This window comes from Lampetra fluviatilis, chromosome 52, assembly GCF_964198595.1.
Source record: "Lampetra fluviatilis chromosome 52, kcLamFluv1.1, whole genome shotgun sequence".
Classification (NCBI taxonomy): domain Eukaryota; kingdom Metazoa; phylum Chordata; class Hyperoartia; order Petromyzontiformes; family Petromyzontidae; genus Lampetra; species Lampetra fluviatilis.
Genome location: NC_136326.1, coordinates 442831 through 463425, shown reverse-complemented (window position 1 = coordinate 463425; position 20595 = coordinate 442831). Strand labels below are relative to the sequence as shown.

General features: G+C 57.8%; 1 protein-coding gene across 1 annotated transcript; it reads left to right on the top strand.

Moving 5' to 3' along the window:
• The first annotated feature begins 200 nt into the window (after nucleotides 1–200).
• On the top strand, nucleotides 201–11369 carry LOC144949035 (constitutive coactivator of PPAR-gamma-like protein 1). The gene is made up of 12 exons (XM_078878827.1): nucleotides 201–1709; nucleotides 2349–2425; nucleotides 2917–3024; nucleotides 4164–4406; nucleotides 5144–5333; nucleotides 6076–6334; nucleotides 7679–7796; nucleotides 8057–8260; nucleotides 9517–9739; nucleotides 9874–10084; nucleotides 10784–10856; nucleotides 11218–11369. Exons 1-12 carry the CDS (start codon nucleotides 1328–1330, stop codon nucleotides 11332–11334), a joined length of 2205 nt encoding a protein of 734 aa, XP_078734953.1. The 5' UTR covers nucleotides 201–1327; the 3' UTR covers nucleotides 11335–11369.
• Nucleotides 11370–20595: the final 9226 nt, after the last annotated feature.

The following is a 20595-nucleotide window of genomic DNA, read 5'->3' as shown; positions in this document are numbered from 1 at the left end:
TGGTGGTGGGCTAACGACACATGATTACGCGATTTAACCCAAAACACAACTTTGTTATGAGGTAAATCTGCCATATGGGTCGATAGTTGAGGATTTATCTTCTTGGTTATTTCGGTAAAGTCATGTAGAAGGGAAATAATACAATTTTCATAATAAATCATATTTTATTATGTTTTATGTTTTTAATTGTATTATTTCCCTTCTACGTGACTTTACCGAAAGAACCAAGAAGATGAATCCCTGCAGTCACGAAAGCTTTAAATCGAAAGTTGGGGATTTATTTTTTTATCGAACCACATACTTATGTTGGGGCCCACGTTACTTGCCTACTCCACGTTACTTACCTACCCCACGGACCCAATCAACAAGTCCCTCCGCGGCATACATCAGCCCAAACAAAAAACATTTATTTATTATTTTAAAAGGTTATGGTCATTTTTTTGTATATTTTTGTCTGCATCTCTGGGTCCGTCTGGGATACAGAGGTTTTTGGGATCTCCCCCCTCTACCCCCCATGCCGCCACCCCCACTCCCCAAAACTAGCCGGGTAACTGGCTAAACAGGATTTTTTTGCGTAAACATTCAATTGAAACTGCAGAAGCAGAATTTAGGAAAACATAAAATTGTGGCCACAGCGAGGTGGGCGTAACAAATACAGCAATTCCTTGCAAACCGCATGGGGGCTAGGCTCCTGGACAATGCCGCGGTAGGCAAATCAGCGTTTGGTACAGCGCCTATGGGAAGTCGGGGGTTAGGAGAACCGTGGCCACGGTGAGATTCATCATAGCTTAACCAACTTGCCTCTTTATTCCAGGGTGTCGCCGTGACACGGAGACCCACGGCCCCACACAATTTGCAACAATGACGTCGCGCAATGCAATGACGTCATGCTGTGGTACGTCATTTGACTTCCCTAGCACCGTGTTTACCAGTGGATACTCACATTTCCAGGCTGCGGTGGATAAATTGGTATACAAATAATAAACCGCATGAAACCGTGGTTGGCAAGTCCGCGGTTGGCGAGGGATTCCTGTACCCCGAATTTTCCCAGACAAAACATCCCGTCTCGTTTTGTCATCATGCACCTCCGATTAGCACTGTCGGCTACGTATGATTCAGAATAAGTTAAACATACATATGTACATGCCCAAAACTGTTTATACCCTGCTTGTCTGAAATTATCCTCATTGATGTTCTTGTTATGCACCCTGCTGCTGTCCGTAATGCATTCGCATCGCTTATCTGGTGTCGCCACTGAAATGAAAAACATCCTCCTTCAACCCCCCCCCACCAATATGATATTTGAGCATCATGTCGCGGGAATAAAATGTCAATCTGTGCCGCACACACACCCCTCTCCTCTATTCGCTTGGGTCGGCTGGAGGAGGGTCCACGACACAGCTCCCTTAATGAACACGGCGACGTTTGTAACTGCGGCCCCCCCTGTGAACGCGTGCGCAAGGTGTCTCAGAGCGTGAGGGACCACCGGCTCGCCGTGGCGCGCGAGTGCCGCGCGAGCCGCTGCTCCGCCGTGCTGGCACAGCACGGGGACTACCTGGCGTTCGGGCCGCCACGCCTCCTCTCGACGCCTTCACTGCGCTTGGCCCACGCCGGCAGCTGCCCCGCGGTGGCGCGCGAGTTCCGCCGGTCGCTCGGCGCCATCCTGGACCTCGGGCAGGAGCGCGTGCCGCTCTTCGCCTCGCTCATCGGTCCGTACCCTCGTCTACGGCAGCGATGGCTTATCGTTCCGTATTCTTGTCTATGGGAGTGGTGGCTAATCGTTCCGTACCTTTGTCTATGGGAGTGGTGGTTTTCGGTCCGTATCTTGTCTATGAGAGTGGTGGTTAATCGTTCCGTATCTTTGTTTATGGGAGTGGTGGTTTTCGGTCCGTACCGGTTGCCGCCTTGCCTCATTTTTCCCACCTCGCGTCACGATTGCATCGCGCTGCCTCTAAAGAGGGCACTGGGGCATGTCGGCTGCCCTTGGCCACGCTCACTCACCTAGACTACCTTCCCCTAGGCCACGCTCTCTAGGCCACACGCGCTCCCCGAGGCTACACTCCCCTAAGCTACGCTCACTCACTGGGTTGCTCGCATGAGACATATGCAGCGTGCACGCCAATTGTGGGCAACGACGCGTGTCTGTAAGTTGCATGTGTAACATACGATCGTTTACATTACATTGTAAACAACGCTTGCTTTATTCCTATTATAATATTGGTGCTGTACGAGAGTTCTGAATGGATTCTGCTTGTGACGCCACCAATAGCAAACTAAATAATGTGGGGTATCATGAAAAACTAAAAAACTTTGAAACCAAAGACTAATTGTGTTGTTTTGGTTCACAGGCAACCACATCCTGTCAGCAGAAGCCTTGGCTGCTTTTCACAAGCATCTGGTGCCTACGGCCTTCTCTAATGAAAAGGTCCTGACTTATGCATCAATAACTCCGTTCAAACACATGCCAGAGTAGTCGTCGCGTACGACACAGATCAATCCTGACGATGCCTGTAATATTTGTAGTTGGCATGTTCTCCTCATGGTCGTGTGGATTTTTCTCCGGGTCATCCGGTTTTTCCCTCCAAATTTTTAAACGTGCCTTCAGAGTGTTTGGCTGCTCTACATTTCCACATCATGAGCCACTTTGTTGAGTTTTCACTTGTGGCGAGGTCGCTTCTGAAAAAAAGTTATGTAGCTCAGTGGCCCTTACCTGGTAAAATAAAAAAAAATAAAAAATTTTTTTGTGGGGAATCTTTGTGAGCCTTCACCGTAGAGCTGCTACCTTTTTCCACAGAACAAACCCAGCCTTGTTTCTCTGCCAGCGCTCGATCCGTTGCCAACACTCCGCCATCTTTGCATTGCGATCGCTTTGAACGCCACACGCACTCGTGGTCATCGTTCCCTAAACCTTTACAGCCGCTGCTGAGAGACGTCGTCCTGGCGGTGGCTGCGTTTGTGAGGAGTCTGCCCGATCTGTCCGACCTGCAGGCGATCGCCAAGCGAGTCTTTCAGGACCACTCCAAGGTAACCGAACCTGGGCCCTAAACGAAACCACGTGTGATCTGAAGGGGAGGGGGGGGGGTTTGGTGGACGTGGAGGGGTTAGTGCACGTGGCGAGAGGCGAGTCGTGGTTGGGGCCGAGCGCTGAAGTTTGGGAACCCGGCAAAGTGGTCCGCCAGGTTCCCAGCGTTTGTGGTTCGAACCCGGCGGGCTACCCTGGCAATGAGTGCGGTGTGTGTACAAACTGTGATAGTGGAATACGCGCCGTCTGCTTCACCCTGAGTGGATGTTAAAATTTCCCGTGACATCGTTCGAAGTGAGTTAGGCCGTTGTGTCGTCTCACAGGAAGGGCTGGTGTAATCCCAATTGAGTCGTTATCAGCCACTGTGGAGCAGACAGCGCATTATGGTTTTACAGTTATTACGGCAGTGATAAACTATTTTTATTTTACCAGGTAAGGTTCACTGAGCTATACAGTTTTTTTTTAATCGATACGGCCACAAATGATAGCTCAGCAAAGTGGCTTATCAAGTGGAAATTTACAGCAGCCAAATGCTCCATGCATGTTTCTTAATGTGGAGGGAAAAACCGGAGAACCTAGAGAAAAATCCACACGACCATGAGGAGAACATGAAAATTCCAAAATATTTCGGCATCAAGGTCGGGATCGAACCCACGGCCTCCTGTATACCAGACGCGGTAGTTAACATCTCGCCATCATGATAACCAGGGCGGCCTGGTAGAGTCGAACCGCTAGCGCCACGTTAACATGTGGATAATGCCACAATTGTCTCTGAGCATGTGAGCAAGTGCCGTTTCTCATCAGGGGAGCTGTGGCGCAATGGTTAGCGCGCTGCGCTTCAGACGCAGCGACGCGAGTTTGATTCCCGCTCGTGGCCAACACCGGTGACGATTATCTGAACCGGTATTGGGCTTCCCCTCTGTTGATTCGGCCTCAAATGAGTGCCTGGAGCGGTGCGTCAACATCGCCACTGGGGAGACAAAGGCGGTCGTTCGTGGTGCTGGCCAAACACCTCGTGTGCTGTACCGGCCCTCATAGGTTCTGCTACTCGCTAGTAGCACTTGCCCCAAAAGTCTGTTAAGGCTACACGGGGGAATCTTTATCTTTTGCTGCAAGTCTTCTCTCCCGCTGCCTCCCTCAGCGCGCACAGCAGCTGCACCTGCTGTGCGCGTCTCTCCGCTACTATGACGCCGGCTGGGCCGCGTTCCACAACGACGGGGGCGGGGCCCGCAGCGGCGAGTGGGCACCCCCCGGTGACGGGGCGGCGGCGGCGGCGTCGGGGCAGCCAGCGGAGCGGCTGGCGCCCGCCGAGCTCGTACAGGAGGTGGAGTGGCTCCACCGCCGGGGAGAGATTCACCCCTTCCTGCTCCACGTCGTCAGCACGGTACGCGCGTGTTTGTGTGCATAGTAGTGTAGCGCATTGCGCTACGAACCTGGGCGACCAGAGTTCGATTCCCGCTCATGGCCAACACCAGTGACTATTATCTGAACCGGTCCTGGGCCTCGCCTAGGTCCACTCGGCCATAAATGCGTTCCTGTTGCAATGCGTGAATATTGCCACAAGGGAGACAAAAGTGGCCGGGCGTGGTGCTGGCTACCCAATCCCTCGTGTGCCGTGCCAGCCTTCGTAGATGCTCGCGAACAGCACTTGTCACAGCAATCTGTTATACGGGGGATCTTTGTCTGTGGTGAGAGTCTGTACGGCCATCACGGGCGGTGACGCGGCCCAGCGGAAATATATGTCCGCGGTTCGAATCCAACAGGTCGCCCTGGTTATCGCTGCAGGAACGTTATCCGTAAACTACGCACCGTCTGCTGCACAGTGGATGTCAACGATCCCGTGGGCCGTTGCTTGGTCCAAATTTTGCCAAATATGAAAAATGGCACCGCAACATCGCGTAACTTATACGGCAGCAACGTCGCGAAGCTACCACCTTGGCCTATGTCTTTGAAACAGCGGTGCCTTCCCGCGTGGCGACCGCCCCCTCGTCGTAACAACGCTGGCGCCCGTACCCACACGCACTCGCTTGATGAACGATCTCTGTGTGATCTTCCAAATCTCTCCCCCCCCCCGGCACCATGGGCGGGCGGGCGGGCTGGTGCGTGGGCCCCCGCGTGCAGGGCGAGGTGTGGCTGCCGGCAGAGGTGACGGAGGAGGGGGAGGGCGGCCCCGGGGGACTGCCGTCGGCCGCGAGCCTCTACCGCACCGCCCGGCAGCACGTGTACGCCGTGCTGCTCCACTACCACGACGGCGGGCAGCCGGGCCAGCCGGGCCAGCCGGGGCAGCCGGGGCAGCCAGGGCAGCATGCAGGTGGAGAAATAGCCGAGCAAAATAACTAAGCGGACAGTGCACAACTCCATCTCGTACCTGTACCTCCACATACAAGAGCCGAGTACTTTTTTTAACACGTCTCATCAGCCACACGGCCTTCTGGGAGTTCAGCAGCATTTCAGCAGGATCGGTTCAATCTGTACAAGGAAACTACGATTGGCCGGATTCAACATTCATCGTGTCATCAGCAGAGCCAGGCTCACTTGAACCAATGCTGGTGAACTGCCAGACGTTCATTGGCAAAGATCCCCTCTCTGTTAGATATGGGTCCTAGTCCGTCGCTAAACTATGTAACGCAAATGAAGATTTTTGTCTTTTATGTGGAGGGATGGGTGTGTGAAGGAGGGGTGCGTTGTCTATGTGGAGGCACGGGTGATGGTGGTGGTTGCCCTGTGTGCACTTTAAGGCCACATGTAGTGTCGAACGCCTGCTGGCAGGAGGTCACGGGATAGATCCAGCACGTGCCATGGGTTGACTGAGATGGCCGGTAGATGCACCACTTGTGCCGCCCCCTACTGTGTTAACTTACTGTGTTTTAGCCGTCCGGCACTCGGTTCGTTGTTGGGAGCGTCGCTGCTCTGCCCTCTGCTGTTGCTGGAGGGCGACTGCCTCCAACTGCCCAGTAGCGTCCTTCACGAGCCTCCTCCACATAGCCTGGCACAAGCGTCGTGGTGACATCACCGCCGCTTCGTGGCACACGGCGGCTCTTGGTGGCACGCAGGCTGCACGGCGCGCATCAGGGAGTGGAGGCCGAACGGGTGCCCGCGCCCCTGGGACCTGGTGCCGCCACTGGCGCTGCCCGCCGCCGGTGCCCGCCGCCGGTGCCCGCCGCCCCTCGAGCTGTGGGCGACGCAGGGCCCCGAGGGCGACGCCGGGCGCCTGGGCGCCTTCCTCGCCTGCCTGCGCTGCGACGGCACGCCCGGCCTGCGCAACCAGGCCAGCGTGCCGCAATACTTCCTCCTCTTGTGCTGCGTGCTCCGGTAAGTGCCCCTGTGGAGGGGGGGGGGGGGTTGTGGAGGGGGGGAGATTGAGTGAGCATCAAATGGCATGAGCCTCAACGTGACGACTCACCCCTTGACCCTGACGCGAACCCCTATCACTATCCCCTATCGCCCCCATCACTATCCTCCAACTCTAGCCTCCTATTCACTTTCGCTGTCCGCTAACTCTGTCCCAAATCCCTATCCGTTATCACTAACCCCTATCCCCCTATCAATAAGCCCCAAAACTAACACGACACCCTTATCCCCTCTCACTATCCCTGACGTTCACCCACCCACCCACCCACTCGCCGTCCTACTGGTTGACCGCACTGCAGGCCCACGTCACCTCCGTCTGCCTCGTGCTCCGTGCGTGCGGCAGCTCGCCGCGAGTCCGTGTCCCCGCACGGCGGGTGTCGGGGAGGGCTATACATCTATCGCCTCTTTCACTAAAGAATCGCGTCGGTGGAGCCAAATATGCTTTTAGCTGGAGGGGGGAAGGGGGGTGGTCAGGGACGAAGGTGGGGGTAGTCATCTTACGGGGAGGGGTAGTCCGATGCCCTCTGTGATGCATTTTTTCAAATCCATAAACGCCACCCCCCCACCCCCCCATCGCAACAGAAACGTCGGTGCGGAACCACTTTGAACACAAATTATAGCTCAACAAAGTGGCTTATCATCATCGTACGGAAATTTACAGCAGCCAAATACTCTCAACTCATGTTGATGCTAAATGTGGAGGGAAAGGCTGGAGGACCCGGAGAAAAATCCACACGACCACGGGGAGAGAGAGCAACACTCAAACTCCAAATATGCAGCAAGCGTCAGGGTTTGGATCGAACCCACAATCTCCTCTGTACCAGGCGAGGAAAATAACATCTCGCCACGCAAAAACCACCAACAGTTCCCGAAGAACGACGATGGGGACCAAAGACAAGAGGACCACAATGTAGTCCTTCAGGAAATGCCGATGGTTTTCACGTGACGCACACAGCCCGCGCGAGTGCTTTGTACATACGTGTCTCCTGTGAGTGTGTGGGGAGCGGTGGCGCGGTGGTTAGTGCGTGGCGCCTCGTACCCGGCAGAGACCCGTGTTCAATTCCCGCTCGTGGCCACCAACACAGAGCGGTCCTCGGCCTCCCCTAGGTTGACTCGGCCTCAAACGGGTACCTGGTGCTGTTGTGTAAAATTCGCGGCTGGGGAAACAAAGGCGGCCGGGCGGGGGTGGCGCCGGCCACCCACTCGCAGCGCGCCTGCTACTCGCTAACAGCGCTTGCCCCGACAACCTTTCAAGGCTACACAGGCGATCTTTGTGCTTTGGGTGGTGCCCGTTGTGGGGGCCAGGTACATGCTGCAGTGGCCCGGCCCGGGGGAGCTGCTGTCCAGGTCGGAGCTGAATGCGTTCCTGGCGCAGGCCGTGACCCTGCACCACCGCAGCCTCGCCGAGCTCAGGGACCTCGAGGTGGCGACCGAACAGTTGCACACACACAACACACACACAACACACACACTGACGCAACACTAACACACAGCATTCACGCAACACACACACACGACTAACACGGGCAGAACACGCTCACCACACACCACTCACGCACCACCACACACCCCGCTTAAACACCACACACACACCACTCACGCACCACCACACACCCCGCTTAAACACCACACACACACCACTCACGCACCACCACACACCCACGGGGTGACGCCGGTGTGCAGGTGCAGCAGGTGAGCGCGCGCGGCGTGGCGTTGGCGAGGCTGTTCATGTGCGGCGTGGAGATGGCGCTGGTCGCTAACGACGCGTGCGGCCGGCCCGTTGCGCTCGCCTGCGCCGCGCCCTGGAACTACTTTGACGGGAAACTCTTCCAGCGCAAGCTGGCCGACTCGGCCATGCAGCCGCTGCTCGAGCTGTGCGACGGCAAGGTCAGGCGGACGCACGCACACACACATGTACACGCACACACGCGCACACACACGTACACACACACGTACACGCGCACACACGTACACACACGTACATACACGTACACGCGTACACGCACACACACGTACACACGTACACACACGTACACACACGTACACACACGTACATACACGCACACACACGTACACACACGTACACACGTACACACGCACACACACGTACACACGCACACACACGCACACACACGTACACGCACACACACACGTACACACACGTATATGCACACGCGTACACACGTACACACGCACACACACGTGTACACGCGCACACGTACACGCACACACACGTACACACACATACACGTACACATACACGCACATGCACACACACGTACACACACGCTCGCACACGTACACACGCTCGCACATGTACACACGCTCGCACACGTACACACGCTCGCACACGTACACATGCGCAGACATACACAGGTACACATGCACACGCGCACACGTACGCACGTGCATGCACACACACGCATATAGGCTTAACAGACTGGAGGATTTCTCTACGATTTTTGCTGTCGCCTGATGAGGCTGGTTGTTGTAATTACGGGCGAAACGTCACGGTGCTCGAATTGTAAATGTAGTGGGTTCACTCTCCAACACACGGGTGTGCTGAACCAGTAATTCATTGGAAGTTTTTGTTTACGCGACAAACCTTACGAATTGGCTGTATTGAGTGGTGGCGGGCATGTCACTCGAGGGGGTGGGTGACCAGCACCATGCCAGAACGCCTTTGTCTCCCCAGTGGCGATGATTTTACACACCGCACCAGGTACTCATTTGAGGCTGAGTCGACCTGGAGGAGGAGGACCAAGATCGATTCAGATAATTGAACTCTGGTTGCCGGGTTGGTAGCTCAGCGTGCTAACCGCCACACTACCGCTCCCTACACATGCACGCATGCAGGGACACACATGCGCACGCACGCACGCACGTGCACACGCACACCAACTTCGGAGGAAAATCAAAGCCAGGAGGAGGTGCAATGGCATTTGGGTTTTGAGCGACGAAGCGGTTATTCTGGAAGTCCGCGTTGCTCCGCTCTGTTGCTGGCACAGCGGCGGTGGTGACGACTGGCGTCGATTGGCGCCGTGACTCCACCGGACAAGGTCACTAAACTCCTCGTTCCTCTCGTCGTCGTCGTCGTTGTGCCCCTCCCGTCTGCGTGCGCCACCGCCCATGCCGTCGCGCAGGACGAGCTGGCGGCGCACGCCGGCGAGATGTGCAAGTGCATCGCGGACGGGCTGACGCTGCCGCTGCCGCTGCTGAGCAGGCCCCCGGCGACCGACAGAGAAGGAGTCTGCGCCTCCGCCACGCTCGGACTCCCGGCGGTGGATCGCGAGACAATCGTCCTCCCGGCTGGGGCCTCCTGGACGCTCCAGCTCAAGAGAGGGGGGGCGGGCAGGGCCCGCGAAGGTGCGATTGTGATTGGTGCGACCGAGAGAGCCGCTGCTTTACACGCGACTTGCGTCATCAACCGGCGTGGTGAAGTATGGTCAAACAACTCCCCCCCCCCCCCATCACTCTGCCCGCGTGACCCTGGCGTGCAGATGGCCGCGCGGTTCTGCGGCGTGGTGGCGGCAGGCTGAAGGTTGCCGGCGTGACGGTGGCCACGTGGTCGGGCGGTCCCAGGGAGGGCCGCCAGGAGGAGCGAGCTTTCCCGGCGGTGGCGCTCGCATCGTCTCCTCTCCCACGGCCTCCGCGGACGCCGCCGCCTCCGACGGCCGACACGGCGCTCGTCGGGCCGTTCGCCGCACGGAGGTGACGGACGCAAGCCGGCGGCGGCGCTTTCGCTCGGCCGTGGAAACTGGCCGGGCCCGGCGTGGTTCCGCCAAGGGAGGGGATTTAAAAACCACTCCCCATTTCCGCAATCTGCTACCGGTTTCCGAAGGTTGCAACCGCTCGCTCGCGCCACGGCTGGTGGAAGGGGCCGCCACGGGAGGCCGCTCTAGAGCAGCACTTGGCCTAATCTTTCACGTCTCGGTAGAGAGGGGTCCTCGCCACCACTCGACCCCCGCCGCGTGAACCTAATTGGGTGGGCAGAGGCGCACGGCCGTGGTGAGGGTCTCGGACAGGGGTTCTCAACCGGGGGTACGTGGACCCCTGGGGTTACATGGGCAAAGTCCCAAGGTGTACGCGAGCTGATTTATAAATTATATCATACGTGAGAGTCATTGCTGAATAATAATGTTGCATGAATCTGCGAATATAAAATAACTGAGATAAAATATAAATCCATATGGTAACCTAGAATGACATAAAATACCTTTATAAAGTCATTAATCGTAAACAATGTGGTTTACAAGAGTAGCCAGCCAGCGTGAACAAATGATGTCGTGCGTGCAGTGTTCATTTATGTTTTATATTCGCTTGCAAGTTACTAGCTAGGTAGAGGATACCTAGAAAAATGGACAAGTGTTTAAAATATTGCCGTTCATTATCCATACATTTTTTTCTCAGAACCATGTTGGCTCAGGCAAGGGGGGTTACTCGGTTGAAATTCAACAAGGGGCGTACAGAGTCGCCAAACAAGGTTGGGAATAACCGCTGGTCTAGGAAACTCGTGCCGTTAAATGTGCTTCGCGCTTCAACTCTGCACGGTGCTGTGTCTCTCGGACGATGCGGGGCGCACGCACGCACACACACGCACACACACGCACACACGCACACACTCTCACACACACGCGCACACTCTCACACACACGCGCACACTCACACACACGCGCACACTCACACACACGCGCACACTCACACACACGCGCACACACGTGCACACTCACACACTCACACGCACACACGCACACACACACGCACACTCACAGACACACACAAGCACACACGTTACCGCCCACGGTCTCTCACCGAGCCGCGTTGTCTTTCTCTGTCGCCGCTAGGCCGACGGCGCGACGGGGCTGTCGGGGGACCATTGGCCGGATCGCCGTGATGGGCGAGCCACTAGCGCAGCGCAGGCCCCGGGGCCTTCTCCTGGCACGGGGGTCCCCCTCCGCTAGCCCTCCCCCGCCCCCCCCCTCCGCTAGCCCTCCCCCCCCCCCTCCGCTAGCCCTCCCCCGCCCCCCTCCTCTAGCCCTCCCCCACCCCCCCCTCCGCTAGCCCTCCCCCGCCCCCCCCCTCCGCTAGCCCTCCCCCGCCCCCCCCTCCGCTAGCCCTCCCCCGCCCCCCTCCTCTAGCCCTCCCCCACCCCCCCCCTCCACTAGCCCCCCCCCTCCGCTAGCCCTCCCCCACCCCCTTTCTCCGCTAGCCCTCCCCCACCCCCCCCCTCCGCTAGCCGTCCCCTGCCCCCCCCTCCACGAGCCCTCCCCCACCCCCCCCTCCACGAGCCTGCCCCCCACTGTGAGAGAGAGTGGGGGACGGGGGAGCCTCGATGTGCTAACTCCACGGCGGAGACCGGTGAGTGAATGTTTCTAACCGGGGGGCCGCTGCTCGTCGCCGGCCGAGGTTCGTGGTTTGCATCCGGCAGGCCGCCCCGGTTAACGCGTCGTTCGAAACGGGGTTCGGCCACGTCTCGGGATTTCGAGACCTCTAACAGTTTAAAAAATTCCACCTCGGGTTCCCCTCCCCGCACCCCAATCGCTCGCAGCAGCAGCAGCGACGACATCGCGCCCGCCGGCGCAAAACTAGCGGGCGCGGTAGCGGCGGTGGTGGTGGTGAGACACGGCGGGGTGAAGGCCCTGCGAGGCCGCGAGAGCGGCGCTGTAAAATGATACCGCGCTCGCACCGCCCGCTCGGCAACCCTGACGCTCGCCGTCACGCGGCGGAGGCCCCGGCAGGCGGAGCGGACAGAGCGGCCGCGGGAGCCGTTGCCTGCCGCTACATCCTTCTGGAAGTTGACGTTAAAGTTCATCGTTTGCTATCAATCCTTTATATGCGTGGCATCGGTTTTATTTTATTATTGATTTCTGTTTTTCTTGAGTAAGAGTTTCATTTTTATCACATTGGTATTTTAAATTAAATATGAAAAAAAATTTTTCCTAAAAAGTGGAAAATTTTGGAAAAGATTTTTCACGAAAATAAATTGTCACGCACAACGAGTCTGTGTGCAAAATGTCAGCTCGATTGGACCACGGGAAGTGGGTTAAAAAACGACCGAAAGATTTGCACGGTCGTAAGCGCGCAAGCAAGCAAGTGAACTTAATATAAAGGATTAATAAAAAAATATTAACGTTCGGATGGAGAGAAAATGCATTGCGGAATTTGCGTTCCTAGTGGAACAAATATTTGTGTGAACTTAATAATTACCACTGACTTAGCCAGGGAGGGGGTCCTGCTCCCTTGGGATGTTTGGCTGGGGAAACCCACGGAGAACAGAGGGGGGGAGAACAACAACAACAACCTCGACACACACAGGGAGGTCTCCTCGTGTCGCGCTGAGACGCGCGCGGCCACCAGGGGTCGCTGTGAGCCCGGTGGACGCGGAGGGGGGGAGGTGCTTGGGGGGTTAAAAATATAACGTTGTTTGCTTGACCGTCCTGTTTACGTCGAAATCTCGATTTCACAAATGTGTTCCGTGCTCTGCATCGGAAGGGGAAGTTCGGTAACGACGGCGCTGGTTGGCAGGAACGTATAAGCGGCGGGCGGCCTCTGTCACCGCCTGGTTCAACTTAACCCTCGTTGCTCTGTGGAGAAATAAAAGTGCAGCACCGCATCTGCTCGCTCGCTGTGCATTGCGTGTGTGTGTGGTGCGTGTGTGCGTGGTGCGCGTGTGTGCGTGGTGCGCGTATGTGGGCGGTGAGGTGGTGTTAGCGCGCTGCGCTACGAACCTGGCGTCCCGAGTTCGATTCACGCTCGCGGTCAACATCGGTGACGATTGTCTGAACCGATCATGGGCCTCGCCGAGATCGGCTCATCCAGCACCACGGCCACCACCTCGTGTGCCGTTCTGTCCTTCATAGGTACTCTCAAAGCACTTGCCCCAACAGTCTGTTAAGGCGATACGAGGTATCTTTGGTGCTTGCGTATATGTGGTGTATGAGGAGGCTCGTGAAGGTCGCTACCGGGCAGTGACAGGCGAGGTGTTACTCTGAGGCCACTCTGGAGTCGGAGGCAGTTGTCCTTCAGCAACGGCGGGGGAGCGACGCTCTCAACAAAGCGCGTTGGGCGGTTAAAACTGATGGAGTTGGCACAGTGGAGAGCACAGGTGGTGGTGCATCTGCCAGTCATCTCGGGTCTGTCCCGTGACGACTTGCCAGCAGCGAGCCTTCCACTCTTCACGTGGTCTCGAGGTGCACCTAGCCTGGCACAAGTGTCGTGACGTTACCGCCACTTAGTGATGAACGGCGGTTGTGTGTGGACACGTGTGGTGTGTTGTGAGTGGTGTGTGGGGTGGTGTGTGGTGAGTGGCGAGTGGTGTGTGGGGAGTGTGGTGACTGGTGTGTGGGAAGTGTGGTGAGTGGTCTGGTGCGTGGGGTCATGGCGCATTCCGACTGCGACCCGCGCGATAACCTCCGTGTTTGACTCCTGAGCAAACAATCACCAACCACCAGCAGGCAACCACCAACCACCACCAAACAACCACCAGCAAACAACCACCAGCAAACTACCACCAACCACCAGCAAACAACCACCACTAAACAATCACCAAACAACCACTAAACAATCACCAAACAACCACCAACCACCACCACCAAACAACCACCAACCACCAGCAAACAACCACCAACCACCACCACCAAACAACCACCAACCACCAGCAAACAACCACCAACCACCACCACCAAACAACCACCAACCAGCAAACAACCACCACCAAACGACCACTAAACAACTACCACCAAACATCAATCCCCACCAAACATCCACCAACCACCAAGCAACCACCACCAAGCAACCACCACCAACGGTCTATAGTTTGGGTTTGCCACAGAATTCTTTGTTGTTGTTTAGTTTGTTGTCCTCCTCCCGCCCCTCCAAGGAGCGCGGCTGGCTACGTACGGTGCGAAAGAAGTTCTACACACACAGTCGCACCACAAGTTTCCATGCACGAGGTGCAGCATTGGCCTGGCGATGTTGCGATGCGGTTGATGGCTCGACTCCCAGTGTCTTCCAAAGCCAAATATAATAATAACAGGGATAGAATGCAGCCAAAACTATCGGACCGCTTTAGCGAAGCATTAAATAAATATAAAAAAACCGCTTTATTAATGGTCTCTTGACAAACTTCCAATAACTCATCTCGTCTCTTAAACTCCCCACGTGGTCCCCCGGCCCTCGAGAGCGAGCGAGCGAGCGAGGCAGCGATAACTCAGCGACTGACTCGCCCTCCGCTCTCGTGTTTCCTCGTCGACAACGTGAGACCCATAATCGAGGTCACGAGGTCGCCCCTGGCCTCGAATCCCTGATGTCACCGCGTCTCCACATCCGCTCGGCTTGTTCGCACCGTCGACCCCGCACACACCTCGCAGCTGTGTGCCCAACTCCCCACCCCCGGACATAGGAATGTGGAATTTCCACCGCTGTTTTTTTCTCCAAACACCATCCGAATTTTTAAAATAAATCTCCAACCTCTTTTGCCACTTCTCCACTTACATCGTCTGCTGCCCGCACGGCTTCCCCGCCTTGCGGATGAGCACCAATGCCTCAATTCTCAATTGGGGGGGGGGGGGTATTCTGTTACACGCAGCATTTGCAATCTGACAAACCCTTAATAATCAGCATAACAACAATTATAAAAGCGATAACCACAATGTTCTATCACAGCTCACAGCACCGTGACCAGGTGCCCCGAACAACGACACGCGCGTGGCTGCCTGTGATCCAGCAGTGGAGGCAGCAGCGAGGGTTGGTGGGTCGCACACAGATGGTGCCAAACTCCCTTCTACCCGTGGGCGTCTAGGAGGAGCCTGGCGGTACGGCACAAAGTGTGACCACCTGTTCCACCTGTTCCACTTGTATGGGAATAGAGTGTTTCCCCCTCGCACGCGTGGGGCTCTATCCGAGTGCTCCGGATTCCCCCTCGACGTGTAATTAATTGGGCCGATCTCACCGCCTGGCTGCTGCTCCCTTCCCACGCATCTGTGGTTCCTCCTGGCATCGCCGAGTCTCCGCTACCTCTCTATGTGAGCCAGCGAGTTGCGTACGCGTTACAATCTGAAATAGCCATCATCAGCATGAGTTCATCGCAGTGAGGAATCTACACACCCATTCCACCAGAACTCACGGCGGTTGTATCGGGATAGCTGAGTGGCTGTATCGGGGCAGTCGCCTGACGGTTCGCACCTCGCCGCTTTCGCAGGCTGATGGAGGACTCCTCCGATCGTTCCATTGAAGGAGGCAGCATCACGCGCGCCATCTTCTCCCTCCACGTGGCGGCCGTGTCATCGTCGTCATCGCCGTCGTCATCGGCGTCGTTGTGACGCGCACGAGAGCGGTCCCAGCTTCCGTTGGGTGCAGCGGCGAGACACCAGGGGCTGTCCCGTCGTCTGATAACATAAATGGACATGCAGATCATTACGCCTCCAACTCGTATATGTCCGTCCGCGTAGAAACACGTGAAACACGTGTTTACACATCCCGTCAGACACACGGACCTTCCCTCTGGGAGTCCAATCGATACAAACAAGATCATGGGGCGAGGTGGCGGGGCTGGTGGGGGAGTGTCGGGGGCGGGGGGAGGACGAGGGGGCGGGGCTGGTGGGGGAGTGTTTGAGGCGGAGGGGGGGGGGTGTAAACATCGCCACTGGGGAGACAAAGGCGGCCACCCACCCCCTCGTGTACCGTTCCGACCTTCATAGGTGCTCGCTAACAGCACTTGCCCCAACAGTCTGTTCAGGCTATACGGGGCATCTTTGTCTTTGGTGGGCGAGTGTCTCGGGCGGGGGGCAGTGGTGAGAGAACTCTTCCGTGCCCCCCCCCCCCCCACGGGTCCCCCCCCCCCGGGTCCCCCCGGGAGGGACGGGGAGGTTCTATTCTTACGCACTATGGCAGCAGCCGCGATGTGGTGCAGCGGCTAAATGCCACCAACGTGGAGGTCTCCTGCTGCTGCTGCTGATGGCCACGACGAGAGGGCTTCAGCAGCGAGAGAGAGAGAGGAGAGAGTGGGTGTCGTGTCGCTCTTCCTCCTCCACCTCCTCCACTGTCGAAGAATCGCAGACCCCAGTGGGTTCACTGTGGGGTCCGCAGTGTGGGTTGTATGGCCACAGTCTCACTGCTGTGGCTTGTGTCTTTACTCTAGCTCTATAGGTTCATTTGAGTCTCTATGGGTCTCAGTGGTGCCAGCTCCACTGTCCCACCACGAGTCGTGTGGGCGGTGGCGGCTCCGCGTGGCTGCCACGTGAGTCGTGTGGGCGGTGGCGGCTCCGCGTGGCTGCCACGTCGTCCAGCGCTGTGCAGGCAGCAGCCAGGGTTGGTGGATCACACACAGATGGTGGGAGACTCCCCTTCCCGTGGGCGTCGCGGAGGAGTCGGACCCCTGGCTCTATCAGGAGAAGGCGTCACACAGCAGCAGCGTGGACTGCACCCGTGCCATCTGCACGGGGATAGAGTGTTGCCCCCTCGCACGCGTGGGGTGCTCTCCGAGCGCTCCGGGTTCCCCCCTCGTGTCTAAACACATGAATTGAGCCGATGCCACCTCCATGAGTAGAGGACCGCAGAGCTCGGGCAATTGTTGGTAGCGCCGGATCCTCACCACGTGGCTGCTGCTACTGCTGCTCCTGCTGCTGCTGCTCCTGCTGCTGCTACTGATGCTGCTGCTGCTCCTGCTGCTCCTGCTGCTGCTACTGATGCTGCTGCCTTCCCACTCCTCGTCTGTGGTCCCTCCTCCCGGCGCCTCGGAGTCGTCCATCTCTCTCTCTGAGTCGTCCTCTCTCTCTCTCTGAGTCGTCCTTTCTCTCGCTCTCTCTCTCTCAGAGTCGTCCGCTCTCTGTCTCTATGAGTCGCCCTCTCTCTCTGAGTCCTCCTCTCTCTCTCTGAGTCGTCCTCTCTCTCTACGAGAGTGAGGAGCGGATCCCGTGCGGCGGTGTCAGAGGCGCAGCGCCACTGACGCCGCCGCCGCGATTGCTCGCGAGCTGCGCTCTCCCCTCGGCACCGCGAGGATCGCCGCCGGTGCGGGGGGGGTCGCTTCAGTTTGGTGCAAAGGGGTCGCGCATTTACCGCGACGTAAATGCGACGTTGTGGTGGTGGTGGACGAAGGGGGGTGATGATGAGCGGAACTAAAAATAATTACCCCTCCCCCACCTCCACCTGCCCCCCCCTCCCACCGCTCCCCTGCCCCCAAATGGAAGCGGCGCCACAGCCGCAAGGAGCCGGTCCCCGTGACGGGCGACACACGAAGCCAGCGGCGGGGATCTCGCGCGCGCACCACGGCCCCGCGCGTGTGCACGCGCACGGCGCGTGTGCACGCGCACGGCGCGTGTGCACGCGCACGGCGCGTGTGCACGCGCACGGCGTGTGTGCACGCGCACGGCGCGGCAAGTCCTCGCTCAACGCGTGGCTCTTCACGCAACGCGCGCCGCTAGAACGCGCGCTCCTTCCATGGCACGCACAGAGCAGCGCTCGCCACGAATGAGCCCCAGGACCTCGCCCATCTCGCCCAGCGCCATCGCGCGACCTCCGCTCCACCTCGCCGCAGCGGCGGCGGCTTTGTCCGCAGCGGCGGCGGCTTTGTCCGCTGGCCATCGACCACAAAGAGGGCGGTCACAGCGCAATCGTCGCGCGGCGCTTTCGGGTGCGCTTCTGCGGCCGTCTGGAACGCTCTTCCTTGCCGCGTTAGGAAGCCGCTCTCGCGATTAACAATAGAGACGTGAATTTTGCACTCGGAGAAACGAAGGCAGCAGCCACGGCCCGGAGTAAAGGTAACGAGCACCCGGTGACCTGCGACCCAAAGGGCACCGGTTCGATTCCATCTCCTGCCGGGCTGTTGACGCAATGGGGCACGTTGATGATTAAGTCGCCCTCGGCCCCACCACCTCGATCCTTCCAGATTTAGGGTCATGGTTAGGGTCAGGGCAGGATTAGGGCTGGATAAGGCTCCGTTAGGCTCAGCGCCAGAGTTGGGGTCAGGGTCAGGGTTAGGGTCATGGTCAGTGTTCGGGTCAGTGTTGTGGTCAGGTTCACGGTCAGGGTCATCACTGGGGCGAGGCTCAGGGTCAGCGTTAGGCTCGGGGTAAGAGTCAGAGTCAGGCTCCTCCCGTGGGAGCCAGGCGCTCCGACTCGCGGGCGCACGCTGCGGTACTTGATGTATCGACCGCAGAGGGATTACGATGGCGGCGGTGGTGATGATGGGCCCGGGTGCGAGCACATGCGGGAGCCTGGTGGAGTGAGTGGGTGGGTGAGTGGGTGAGTGGATGGGTGAGTGAGTGAGTGGGTGAGTGACTGAGTGGATGGGTGAGTGAGTGAGTGAGTGGATGGGTGGGTGGGTGAGTGAGTGAGTGGGTGAGTGATTGGGTAGGTGAGTGAGTGGGTGAGTAGGTCAGCGAGTGAGCGAGTGGATGGGTGAGTGAGTGGGTGAGTGAGTGGGTGGGTGGCTGAGTGAGTGAGTGGGTGAGTGAGTGGGTGGGTGAGTGGGTGTGTGGGTGAGTGAGCGAGCGAGTGGGTAAGTGAGTGGGTGAATGAATGAGTGGGTGAGTGAGTGGGGTCCCCCTCCCTGACCCCAGCGGCACACGGAACGGATCGGGGGTCAGGAGGTCGTGATTAATAAAACGAGGAATCTCTCATCACACTCCCACCACCCCCTAAGCAGCCTCCTTTGTATTGCCCCTCCCCCGCGACCCCTTCATTAAAGCCCCGGGCACCCCACGAGGCTCTACGTCGAGGGGGGGGGGGTGAAGTTCCCCCCCCCGCCTGGGCGGTGACGTCACGGCCCAGTGCGCCCGCTTCCCCTCCCTGGCCCCTCCCTCCCTGCCGCTGCTGTTCGCGGTTCGCGTCCCGCAGCAGCCCTGGTTAATGGTGTTCGTGGTGGTCGTGCAGGTGGATGGTTCATACTCTTAGGTTGTTTCAGTCAAGTCACGTAGGGGAAATAAATAAATAATAAATGATTGAAACAAAATAATAAATCACGACGTTTCGGAGGCAACACAAGCTTCCTTCTATTATTTATATTATTATTTTTTCCCCACGTGACTTTACCGAAAGAAGCTAAGAGTATGAATCCTTGCAGTCACGGAAGCTTCAAATCTAGGATGGTTCATTGTTTGTTAGGGTGGGGAGCGGTTTTCACGTCGCGCTATGAACCCGGCATCCCAAGTTCGATTCCAGCTCACGGCCAACACCGGTGACGATTATATCCTAACCGGCCCTGGGTCTCTTCCCCTAGGTCGACTCAGCCTCAAATAAGTACCCGTTGCGGTGTGTAAACGTCGCCGCCGGGGAGACAAAGGCGGCCGGGCGTAGTACTGCCCACCCACCCCCTCGTCTACCGTGCCGGCCTTCATGGGTGCTCGCTAACCGCACTTGCCCCTGCAGTCTGGTGAAGGCTACACGGGGGATCTTTGTCTTTGTATTAACTCCGCGCCGTCTGCGTCACTCATTAAAGACCTCGTGACGTCACCGGTAAAGTGTCCCCAGCCCGTTGGGTGTCGGCGCCAACAATTCCGAGTTTGAGAAACGACGCCGCAGTTTGACGCCCTTGGGATCGCACCAACAACAACAACAACCACAACAACAACCACAACAACCACAGCCGCCGCCGTTCCCCACGAATCGACGGTGACGTCACCACGGCGCCTGTGCCAGGCTAGGTGCACTCTGAGACCACGTGAGGTGACGAAGGCTCGCTGCTAGCAGGAGGTCACGGGACAGACCCAGCAGGTGCCACGGGTCGACTGACTGAGACGGCTGGCTGATGCACCACCTGTGCCCCCTACTGTGCCAACTTGCTGCGTTTTAGCCACCCGGCGCTCCGCTCGTTGTTGTGAGCGTCGCTCCTCCGCCCTCCGTCGTGTTGGAAGGCGACTGCCTCCACCTGCCCAGCAGCAGCGTCCTTCACGAGCCTCCTCCACACCCACAAAGACAAAGATCTCCCAGTGTAGCCTTAACAGACTGCTGGGGCAAGTGCTGTTAGCGAGCAGCACCTATGAAGGTGGGCACCGCACACGAGGGGGTGGGTGGCCAGCGCCACGCCCGACCGCCTTCGTCTCCCCAGTGACGATGTCTACACACCGCACCAGGTACTCATTTGAGTCCGAGTCGACCTAGGGGAGGCCCAGCTACCAATTCAGATAATCGTCACGTGGTGTTGGCCGTTAGCGGGAATCGAACTCTGGCTTGCCGGGTTCATAGCGCAGCGCCAACCACGACAGCACCGCTCCCCATTGGGGTCA

Bases quoted from the DNA above. Each gene is read 5' to 3' on its own strand.
- LOC144949035 (XM_078878827.1), top strand. From the start codon at position 1,328: ATGTCAATCTGTGCCGCACACACACCCCTCTCCTCTATTCGCTTGGGT. The intron at 4,407-5,143 runs GTACGCGCGTGT...CCCCGCGTGCAG, and splicing joins TGCTCCACGTCGTCAGCACG to GGCGAGGTGTGGCTGCCGGC. The intron at 7,797-8,056 runs GTGGCGACCGAA...GCCGGTGTGCAG, and splicing joins CCGAGCTCAGGGACCTCGAG to GTGCAGCAGGTGAGCGCGCG.